The sequence below is a fragment of the Bos taurus genome, chromosome 21, assembly GCF_002263795.3.
Source record: "Bos taurus isolate L1 Dominette 01449 registration number 42190680 breed Hereford chromosome 21, ARS-UCD2.0, whole genome shotgun sequence".
Taxonomy (NCBI): domain Eukaryota; kingdom Metazoa; phylum Chordata; class Mammalia; order Artiodactyla; family Bovidae; genus Bos; species Bos taurus.
The window spans coordinates 17437924-17450158 of record NC_037348.1 but is presented as its reverse complement, the minus strand read 5'-3'; the positions used below and the strand labels follow the sequence as shown (position 1 = coordinate 17450158).

The 12235-nt window shown below is 41.5% G+C and overlaps 1 protein-coding gene across 1 annotated transcript in view; it reads right to left on the bottom strand.

Annotated features, from left to right (window-relative positions):
- AGBL1 (AGBL carboxypeptidase 1) overlaps nt 1-12235 on the bottom strand; it is a 939272-nt gene that overhangs the window by 403449 nt on the left and 523588 nt on the right. Inside the window, exons 20-21 of the mRNA XM_015459153.2 lie at nt 10213-10344; nt 2418-2594 (exon numbers count right to left, since the gene is read on the bottom strand). Coding sequence (XP_015314639.2) covers nt 2418-2594; nt 10213-10344 — 309 coding nt within the window. The remainder of the gene's footprint in view (nt 1-2417; nt 2595-10212; nt 10345-12235) is intronic.

Genomic DNA, 12235 nt, shown 5'->3' with positions numbered 1-12235 from the left:
AAGGAAGGAAGGAATGTCCCTCATGGGGGTGTTTAAGCACCCTCCATCTTTGGATAAATGGTAATGCTAAACAAAAAAAAATGGAAAGATGACCTTAGAATAATAACCTCAGGACTCAACTGGGATTCGGCTTCTCAAAGTACAAAAGTCATTTGCAGTATGCTCAGGATGGAAATTTCTATGCAGCTTTACAGCTCATAGATTTCATTATATACCTCAGACGAAAATCACCGAAACACCCAACTCTGGGCTAACTTCCTCTCCCCAGGGGGCCCCCCAATATGTAAAATTACTCACCATCCTCTTGTTCAGTCTGCAATTCTGCTCAGTTGCTCAACAACAATTGTAAGAGCAGAAAAACAAAGGGAAAGGGAAAACCAGTCCTTTCAGAGAGGTGTTTCATATGCAGAATAGGATCTTGAAAGCAAAGCCAGGTCTGGCACTGTTAGGACTTTTCTCTGAGCCCATTCCTTCTCAGTGCTTCCTTATAGAGACCCCGTGCAAAGGCCATGTGGAAAATTTCACAGCACCAATGCTGAGTCCATATCTGAAAGCCATCCCACTGGGAGAGCTTCTTTCACTGTTTGCCATTTCCAACAGACACCGTGTGTGTTGCCTGAAAGATGGAGTGCTGGTGAGGGCCTCAACCTATGAGTCACTTAGTTTTCAAACAACAGCTCCAAGCGCCTTTGAGTGTCTGGCTGATTTATTGTGAATGGCACTGATACTTATGTGACTAGAAGCTGTTAGCCTGAATTGGTGCTTGGAGAAACAAAGTCAATGAAAGTCACCAATCCAATAAATCTGTGAGCGATGCATGGAGTTGTCTTTTAAACAAGTGACTGGCCCATTTCCATCGAGAAGCATATGGCGAGAGAGGCACAAGTCGAGAAGCGTAACTTCTTGAGTCACAATAGTCCAGAATTTTTTTTTTTTTTCCCCAATCCTATCTATGGGTTTTGAATGTCAAGAGAGTGAACAGAATCCTAATGCAATAACCCTCCAAGTACTTTTGTTTATGTATTTTCTTTCGACCTTTACAAAAATGTTGCCTGGCAGGAAGGAGCATGAGTGTGTGCTCAGTCGCTCGGGCGTGTCTGACTCTCAGTGACCCCATGCACTGCAGCCCGGCAGGCTCCTCTGTCCATGGGATTCTCCAGGCAAGAATACTGCAGTGGGCTGCCATTTCCTCCTCCAGGGTTATCAGGAAGGAGAGGAATCCTTAATAGTATCTGCATTTCATACATGAAACATAGAGGTTAACACAGGCAAGCAATGTACTGCCATTAATTGGAAGAGGGAGGTCTTTACTCTGAATCAGATTGATGTTTGTAAATAAAGATTAATTCATTCTCATCGTTTATTAATTCAGTAATAAAAACAATTCTTCAGGCCACTGTTTATAGACAAACTGACGATTTAACACAATTGATAGGTCAAACTGGTTGGTCAGGAGCCCTATGTTGAAAAGTATCTCTGAGCAGATGGGAAGTTAGATAATGTTCATTACCCACCTGTCACTCCCTGAACTGCCTTTGATGGCTAACAGATTTCTACGAGCACGGGATCATGGAGATGCCAAGTGCTTCCTAATGGTTCCAGGAGAGGATCAAAGCCAACGCGGTGGGCTTTAATGCTGGCAAGGTCCAGGAACACTTAGGGTTGAATAGAAGTCACCCAGGAGTAGTCTGTCATCTTGCCTAACACATTTAGAAGAGGCTATTGCCCTGGCACTGTCACCATGCCCCTTATTTACGGTCCTCTAGTCGGGGAGTGGGGCAAGCAGCTCTCAGAGCTACCCAGCTGCTCATACAGATAATACAGCTGTAGGAAGAATATGATTCATTCCAGCCCTTTCCTTCACCATTAAGACACGAGTCCCAGGCCCGCTCATCTCGGGGAGACCTGCATCAGGCACACACTTCTGTCTGCTCTGCGACAGCAGGATAACAGAGAGCGGCTGAACACAAAAGACAGAGAAACACCAACCATATATGTCTCGACAATATCGACGCCCTGAGCTATGCCTTTTTTGATGATGCATCGGGGACTGGTCTGCGTGTTGCAAAAGGAAAGAAATTATTCTCATACATAAAACAGGGCCAGGAAGAGGTTCCATAAAAGGCAGGGGTGCCTGTCTGAGGTGGCTCCCTACCACTCGCCAGAGAGGGCAGACGATTGAAATACCAAATCAGCAGGCAGCCACAGATTGCTTCCAGGATCAACACAGATTGTGCTGCCAGGGAAAGCATTCATTGAACTAGTTCTTCTGCAAGATCAAGGGTGCTAGGCCAGACTTTCCTGGAGACTTCTTCCTCTTTCAGACTAGACAGAAGGATCAATGGGTATGCAATAGCTCTCCATCACGGTGCATTGCTGCTGGACAGAAAGCAGAGGTATCCCTCAGCCTCACATACCTGATAGGGACCCTGATTGCAACCACAGTAGCTGCTCTCCATGGTGTAGCTTCTGGACACCCCCATCTCTCTCCACACCACTACCCGGGCTGTGGACGCCCGAGATTTCTCCACAAGGAAGCTGCAGCTGCTCATGGTAAACGCTGGTGCGAGTTTATCAAGGATTTTGGGAAGAGTCTACAATTAAGAAAATCAAAGTATGGTGAGTTGCAGAGGATTGTATCTATGCATCATTAAAAAAAATAATAACTTCTTAGTATTAAGCATTTCAATGTATCAAACACTTAATATATGCAACTATAAATCTTATATCAATTCTAAGTATTGAGTACCAATTTTTAAATCCTTTTCTGTAGTTATTGTTACTGTTTAGTTGCTAAGTCATGTCTGATTCCTTGTGACCCCACTGACTATATCCCGTCAGGCTCCTCTGTCCATGGGATTCTCCAGGCAAGAATACTGGAGTGGGTTTTCATTCTTTCTCCAGGGGATCTTCCTAACCCAGGGATCGAACCCGGGTCTCCAGCATTGGCAGGCAGGTTCTTAACTACTGTGCCGCTTGGGAAGCCCCTTTTATTCATTTTAAAGATGAGGAAACTGAAGCTTAGAAAAGTCAGAAAGAATTAGCTTAAGTTCAACTACAAAGTGGGTGGGATGGGATCCAAATGCCAACATGGCCAACTCCAAAGACTATGATCTTTCCACCTCATGTTCCTGCATCACTATGAACCACTGTTGCAACATATACCCAGCCTCATACATTACTGTGCTGAGCCCCACGGGAAGCCACAGACTTCACAGGGACCTGAAATTTAGAGAGTGGCTCAACCCAGACTCCCTGTCTTCTGGCTGGGTTTTCACTTATCTCAGACATACGGACCACTGGTGCTTCTTAAGCAGGAGCACATATACAGTTACTTTTCTTCCTGAAAGAGTATAACTGCCAAAATGAACTTCTCAATCTCATCCTCTGATCTATAAATCTGAAGTCGGGCCAATTATAAAACTTATAAAAATCCATACTCTCTGGATTCGTACATACCACGTGAGGTCACTTAATTTCCATTTAGAAGGTAACCGTATGTCCTGTGCGTGTGTGCAGTCGTTTTAGTCATGTCCGACTCTCTGCAACCCCATGGACTGTACCTGCCAGATTACTCTGTCCATGGGATTTTCCAGGCAAGAATACTGGAGGAGGTTTCCATTTCCATTTCAGGGGACCTTCCTGATTCAGAGATCGAACCTGCGCCTCTTGCCTCTCCTGCACTGGGAGGCAGGTTCTTTACCACGGTACCACCAGGGAAGCCAGAAGGCATCAATAGACCCTAGTCTATCTAAAGAGAGGGGACAACTAGTCCCTGGACCTTCCCAAACCCCAAGGATGGCATCCCAGAGTTGATAGTATACCAATACTACATTTAGACAGTTCAGAACTTTTGTGATATGAACACAGAGGGTTCTCTCACTTCGGTGTTAGCAAAATCTCCAAAAATTAGCACATAGTAAAAAAGTATACAGATTAGATAAGAAATGGTATAATGTCAGTCTTTGGACAAATTGCTGGGAGAAGCTGGAGAAGTAGAACAAATGGATGAGAATGTAAATTAAGGAACTATTTTTCAAGAAATGCAGTTTTTGTTTATTTCTAGAACACTGAGCAAATCTCTTAATATCTCTGGTTCTTACTGTCCCCATGCTTAACATAGCTATCAGATTAATATAAGGATTAATATAATTAATTATAAAAACATTGGACATAAGTATATATTAATGTGTTTATTAATGTAATTTACTATGATCTCTAAGTTCCTACATAGGCTTCAGACCTATAGCATCATAATTTTAAGGGAAATGAAGTATAAATGTTATCCTCAGAGTTTCTCCAATTCCTCCTAATTGATTTAATCTATCCACTCTTGGGGACTTCCCTGGTAGCTCAGCTGGTAAAGAATCCTCCTGCAATTTAGGAGTCTACAGTTCAATTCCTGGGTCAGGAAGATCCACTGGAGAAGGGATAGGTTACCCACTCCAGTATTCTTGGGCTTCCCTAGTGGCTCAGATGGTAAGAATCCACTTGTAATGAGGGAGACCTGGGTTCAATCCCTGGATTAGGAAGATCCCTTAGAGGAGGGAATGGCTACCCACTTCAGTATTCTGGCCTGGAGAATTCCATGAACAGAGGAGCCTTTCATGAACAGTGGAGCCTGGCAGGCTACAATCCATGCAGTCACAGAGTTGGACATGACTGGGAGACTTTCACTCACTCACTCATCCATTCTTGGAGCTTCCCAGGTGGCACCAGCAGTAAAGAATCCTCCTGCCAAAGTGGGAGACACAAGAGATGTGGTTTCGATCTTGGGTTGGGAAGATCGCCTGGAGTAGGAAATATCTACTCACTCCTGCATTCTTGCCTAGAAAATTCCATGGACAGAGGAGCTTGGTGGGCTACAGTCCACGTGGCCGAAAGAGTCATACACGACTTAGTACACATTATTCTTGTCCCTCTTTTCCCATGATCCCTCACACTGTGTTTTTCCTTTAAAGTGTTCATCATAATTTTCTGTATGTAACTAGTTGCTTATTTTCAATCTCTTCTGAAGCCTAGAAGTTCCATGAGAGCAGGTCTGTATCTTCTCTGCACATGGATCAGTGCTGCTTATAGGGAGTACTTCATAAACTATTCATGGGAAAAAATAGAATCTGCTTATCTAAGCCTTTAAATGACTGCTTAAATAGACATAAATAGAGAACATTTCTAGTTTTGAGTCTGTACAATATTGTATTGAAAACTATAGCTTTGTATAGTCTGAAGTCGTGGAGTCTGATCCCTCTAGCTATGTTTTTCTTTCTTAAGATTGCTTTGGCTATTTGCGGTCATTTTTGTTTCCATCAGTTCAGTTCACTTCAGTCGCTTAGTTATGTCTGACTCTTTGCGACCCTATGAACCGCAGCACACCAGGCCTCCCTGTCCATCACTAACTCCCGGAGTCCACCCAAACCCATGTCCATCGAATCAGTGATGTCATCCAACTATCTCATCCTCTGTCATCCCCTTCTCTTCCTGCCCTCAATCTTTCCCAGCATCAGGGTCTTTTCAAATGAGTCAGCTCTTCACATCAGGTGGCCAAAGTATTGGCATTTCAGCTTTAACATCAGTCCTTCCAATGAACATCCAAAACTGATCTCCTTTAGGATGGACTGGTTGGATCTCCTTGCAGTCCAAGGGGCACTGAAGAGTCTTCTCCAACACCACAGTTCAACAGCATCAATTCTTCAGTGCTCAGCTTTCTTTACAGTCCAACTCTCACATCCATACATGACCACTGGAAAAACCATAGCCTTGACTAGATGGACCTTTGTTGACAAAGTAATGTCTCTGCTTTTTAATATGCTATCTAGGTTGGTCATAACTTTCCTTCCAAGGAGTAAGCGTCTTTTAATTTCATGGCTGCAGTCACCATCTGCAGTGATTTTGGAGCCCAAAAAATAAAGTCAGCCACTGTTTCCATACAAATTGTAAAATGTTTTGTCCTAGTTCTGTGAAAAAAGCCATTGGTAATTTGATAGGGATTGCACTGAATGTGTAGATTGCTTTGAGTAGTACAGTCATTTTCACAATATTGATTCTTTCAATTCTAGAACATGGTATATCTCCCCATTTTTTTGTGTCATCATTGATTTCTTTTATCAGTGTCTTTTAGTTTCCTGCGTACAGCTTTTTTGCCTCCTTAGGTAGGTTTATTTTATCAACTAAAGTGATTGAGAATACTTGAATATAATTTCAATTTATCAATGCTTTGCCTTGTTGCAAAAAGTTTAATCTGACATCATTTAAATGATCTCTCCTTTCTTAAATAAAGTGAATCTTCTTTTCTTAGCTAGTATAATCTCTCTCCAAAAAATCACAGACTCTATTAATGGCGTGAATTTGGAAAACTCCATAATCTATGATCCCTTTACTGGAGCCTTGGAGCCTGGAGGATGTGAAATTTACAAAGTGCAATGGGAACATCCTTTTACACCTCTACAGTGGCAATTTATCCATTCATTAAATACTGGGTGCCACACCATCTCATTTACAGTAAAGTCTTTCTATTTCCTTTTTGATTTTACATAGATGGATCTAGGTCAGTGTGAGCAATGAAGATGATGATAGCTAGGATAACTGGAGGTGGTTTGATATGTTTTGTTTTTAAATGATTAGGAAATTGATGAACTCTACACATGAATTGATCCACTGGAGACTTACTGCAATGATTCCTAGGATCCCCCAGCTTGAGTGGGGAAAGAAGGCTTGGGACATTCGACTCTTCCCCAGACACTTTCTCTGTGTCTTAAACCTAATTTCAGTTTCCCAAACATTGATATTGTTGTTGTTGTTGTTGTTGCTGCTGCTAAGTCGCTTCAGTCGTGTCCGACTCTCTGCGACCCCATAGATGGCAGCCCACCAGGCCCCAACGTCCCTGGGATTCTCCAGGCAAGAATACTGGAGTGGGTTGCCATTTCCTCCTCCAATGCATGAAAGTGAAAAGTGAAAGTGAAGTCGCCCAGTCCTGTCCGACTCTTGGCGACCCCATGGACTGCAGCCTACCAGGCTCCTCCATCCATGGGATTTTCCAGGCAAGAGTACTGGAGTAGGTTGCCATTGCCTTCTCCTAGATAGCTTTTCACTGAATGCTTACTATGCATTTTGCATTCATTAATTCATTTAATCATCACAAGTCTTTGGGGTAAGTTTTATTGTGTGTGTGTGCTCAGTCATGTCTGACTCGTCGACCCATGGCCTGTAGCCCACCAGAATCCTCTGTCCATGGAATTTTCCAGGCAAGAATACTGAAGTGGTTTGCCATTTCCTCCTCTAGGGCATCTTTCTGGCACAGGGACAGAACTTGCATCTCTTGTGTCTCCTGCATTGGCAGATGGATACTTTACCACTGTGCCACCTGGGAAAAGATGCAAGTTTTCTCATTATCTATGAGTATTGTTAACTTTTTTTTGGAAAAAGAGAGCAAAAATTCGTGGTGACTCTATATTTAAGGCTGGATAGTATAGATTCTTTAACTCAAGATGTACTGCTCATAAGAGATAATTTTATATAGGTCAGCATGATCTGGTAAGATGAAATGTTTTAATCCAAGCTAGTTTTCTAAGTAAGATTATGCAGTTAAGCTTCTTGAGGTTTATCACCAGTACTCTGGTTGAGCCTTAGAGTAAATAGGACATGGAAGATAAGCTGCTGTTTCTGCATTAATAGCCTTGGGGGAATTCTAGTGATCAATAGCAGTTATGCTTCTAATAGGCACGAGTGAAGAGGGGGGAGCAATTCAGGACACGGGAAGTATTTTCAGGTGAGATAGAAGTTTGGTGGGTTTTTTCCCCCTTTTCATACTCACTAACCCTGAAGGTATTTCATATTCAGTAAATTCATATATCCAGAATGATAAGTGGTTGAAAGTGAAAGTGTAGTCTCTCAGTTGCAAGAGACTGTTTGTGGCACCATGGGCTGTAGCCCGCCAGGCTCCTCTGTCAATGGAATTCTCCAGGCAAGAACACTGGAGTGGGGCTTGAACCTGGGTCTCCTGCATTGCAAGCAGATTCTTTACCATCTAAGCCACAAGGGAAGCCCCTAAGAAGAGGTTGGTACCATCATAATTGTGATACTGTCATTGCAGTAAGAACTATATATATTGGCTCTTCATTCCCAGTTTTGATATGAGATTCCTAAAACACTTGTAAATTCCTATGTGATAAGAATAACAGGAGCATATTTTCTTCTAATAAGGGGACTCTGGGTGGGCTCCTGAATCACTCCTGGATCAGGGCTGATCACTACTTCTCTGTGAAAGATTAGAGATGGAGTTAATAAATGATCAAGCCCATGTGAAGAAGTTTCCATAAAATCCAAATAGAATGCAAGTGGGGGGAGCTTCCAGGTTGGTGAAGCCTTCCATACACTGGAAAGTAATGTACCCCCACTGCGACTCCACACTTACAGAAACTTGGGACCCTCCCATATCTATATATCTTTTCAAATGGCTGTTTATCTTGTCAGTGACAGTTTGCCACTTGCCATCCAATTCTACAAGGGTTAAATCATGAGCTACTGCAATTTTATGGACTTAATTTTTGTATCTCCTCATATCTAGAAAAGCACTATAAAATTCTTCATGGTGACGATTCTCCTCGTGACTAGCAGAAAACTTCTGCAAAAAAAAAAAAAAAAAGATGTTTGATTGCATGTATTACCCCTTCACTAAAATCACATATATACTGACCTTCCCTCCTGCCTCTCTGGAGCAGTTTTGCAGAATTATCTGGGGTCCTATCTCCCGAGCTATAGTCCTCATTTTGTCCTCAATGAAACTTAACTGGAAACTCTCACTTTGTGCACTGTTTTAAGTCAAAAACCTGTATCCTTTAGCATATCCTTAACTAAACTGGGAAATGTAAGTAAGTGTTCCTTTGAATACTATGAACTATTCTAGGAAATAACCAGACCCAAAGGGAAGGAGATCATGGAAACCCTTGATTTGTAGCTGAGTCAGACAGGAGTTGTGGGTAACCTGGGGACTTACTACTTGCAACTGGTATCTGAAGTGGGGGGGATGTCTCCTGGGACTGAGCCTTTAACCTGAGAAATCTGATGTTATCTCCAGGTAGACAGTGTTAGAATTCAGTTAAATTGTAAGACACTCAGGTGTTGTCACAGAATTGCCTGGTGGAGGGAAAATGCAAATACCTGATCCTCAGCAGTGTCAGAAATGGCCTTCCCAGGTGGTGCAGTGGTAAAGAATCTGCCTGCCAATGCAGGAGATTCAGGAGACATGGGTTCTATCCCTGGGTCAGGAAGATTCCATGGAGAAGGAAATGGCAACCCACTAGAGTATTCTTGCCTGGGAAATCCCATGGACAGAGGAGCCTGGCAGACTACAGTCCATGGGGTCACAAAGAGTTAGACATGACTTAGCAACTAAGCAACAGTGTGAGAAATGAAGCGTTCTGTGTAAAAGGAAAGGAGAAAGACAGAGGAGGAGAACCAGGTTTTTCCAACAAGTCATTTTTTTCCTTTTCCTGTATAAATTTTAAAGAAAGGCCAATTTTTATTTATTTATTTATTTTTTTTATTTGGATAACTTGACCTCTTCGACGTCTTCCTAATACCCGGTAAGCAGCAAGCTTGTCTACTTTATCCCAACAGGAAGAAGTCCTTCTTTCCTTTCCCCTCCTTAACCTCATCTGGGTTCAGTGTGGGGATAGCTGATCTCTAGTTACTGGAACCCAGAAAAAAAGAGACTTAGGTTCAGTGGATCACTGTCTATTTTTATAGTATGCTCACACAGAGGAATGTGGATGGTGAAATGCCTTAATATTTTTCATCCCTTCATATTTATTTAAGATCTTTTCCAGTTCAGTATCATTTTGTTCCTTCTGTAAATACATAACAGGGGCAGTGTTTTCATTATCCTTGTTTTACAGGTGACAGAGTGGTAGTTCAGAGAGGTGATGTTAATGGATCATAGTCACACAGTTAATAGTTACAAAGTCAGGAATTAAAATGAGGTTTCCTATCACTATATCACATCATACAGGAAAAAGAAAAATTGAAAGTAACCAGGTAGAAAGACATTATTCATCAAAAGTGAGGAAAAGATACACATGCCTTCAACCTGCTTGTGCTATAATCCTATAGTTAAAATAATCAAAATGCTTATTCAGGAAAATAATGGTTGAGGCACGTCTCAAAGGCAAGAATCTGGACACAAAATTTTTGATGTCATTCCCCCTAATGACTTACCCGGTAGCTGACATCTTCCGAGAGATTCGATGTACCTACAGTAGCCTCTGCTTGCCACAAGGTCTCTTTGATGCTGCAGCCATAAAGGAATACATTCTTCTTTTGGGAGTGGCCATGGAAATCACAGAAGACCTGCAATGACCAAAGGAAGAGAAGCTAAATCTGCTAGTTTCTTATATGTTAAAATGTCAACTTTCTTAGGTAGATACTGTTTACTTAGCAGAACCAGACACATGGGGACCACTGTCGACTTCAGCAAGAGTTCTGTAGGTAGAGTTATCAAGGATGAAGTTAGGTTGGAAGGACCTCAGGGTCAAACAGGATGTAAAGAAATATAATTCATGTAAAGCTCTTCTGAGAAGTTTTCTTATGATGAGGGAGGAGACAGAGTCCAAACCAAAAGAGGAAATAAGAAATAACCTTTAAGAAATAGCTATTTATATCTTCCACTCAGTTTTAGATTGATTTTTTTATATTGAGCTTCATAAGCAGTTCATATAGTTTGGAAATAAATCCTTTGTCAGTTGCTTTGTTTGCAAATACTTTCTCCCATTCTGAGGGTTGTCTTTTCATATCATTTATGGTTTTCTTTGCTGTGCAAAAGATTTTAAGTTTAATTAGGTCCCATTTGCTTATTTTTCTTTCTATTTTTGTTACTCTAGGAGGTGGGTCAGAAAAGATCTTGCTGTGATTTATGTCCAAGGGTGTACTGTCTGTTTTCCTCTAAGAGTTTTACAGTGTCAGGTTTTATATTTAATCTATTTTGAGTTTATTTTTGTGTATGGTGTTAGGGAGTGTTTTAAATTAGAACTTTTATATGTAGCAGGACCAAGAATCTATTATGTAGAATGAAAATCAGAAAGAGAAAAACAAATACCATATATTAACACTTATTTGTGGAATCTAGGAAAATGTACAGATGAACCTATCTGCAGGGCAGGTATAGAAATTCAGAGGTAAGGAATGGATGGGTGGACACAGGGAAATTGAGGGGGTGGAACGAACTGGGAGGTTGAGTTTAACATATATACACTGCCATGTGTAAAACAGAGTCAGTGGGAACCTGCTGTATAGCACATGGAGCTCAGCTCGGTGCTCTGTGATGACCTAGATGGATGGGGGGAGGCTTGGAGGGAGTCTCAAGAGGGAGGGGACATATGTACACATACAGCTGATTGACTTTGCTGTACAGCAGAAACTAACACAACATTGTAAAGCAACTGTATCTCAAAAAAAAAAAAAAAAGAAATCACCTTTAACAGTTTTTCCATACAAACTCCAATTAATAAATACAGAAGAAATGAAGTAAATAGAAAATCACCATTAGAACACCGTTTAATAATTGCTGGCAAGATGGATGCCAAAATTAATGAGAAAGATTTGTGGAGCAAAAGGGTTATTTGCATAGTGTCAAAAATCTCTCCTCCAAGATGTTAACTACAGAAGGAAAAAAACAATAACTTTACCATGGAGAAATCTGGCCGACATTACCTTAACCAAGTAACCAAGGTAAACATCACCAATAACAGACGCGGTGACAAAATTCATATTGAAGAAAAGTTTAAAAATGACTAGCACTCTTTAAAATCATTGAGGTCATGAAAGACAAAGAATGTGTAAGGGATTTTTGCAGAGGAGAAACTAAGGAAATATGAAATCTAAGTATGATGAGGATTGTGAATTAATCTTGAAACAAACAAAAAAATTGGTCTGCAAAGCTTGTGAAACCCCTATGAACTCTGTCATTTCATTTATAGCAGTGTTCCAATATTAACCTTCAGTTTTGATAATTGTACCATAATTGTGCAAAGCATTAGCATTAGGGGAAAGTGGATGAAGTATGTATGCGTGTGCTTAGTCGCTCAGTTGTGTCAGACTCTTTGCAACCCCACGAACTGCAACCTGCCAGGCTCCTCTGTCCACGGGATTCTCCAGGCCAGAATACTGGAGTGGGTAGCCTTTCCCTCCTCCAGGGGATCTTCCGCACCCAGTGATCGAACCCAGGTCTCCCACATTGCAGGCA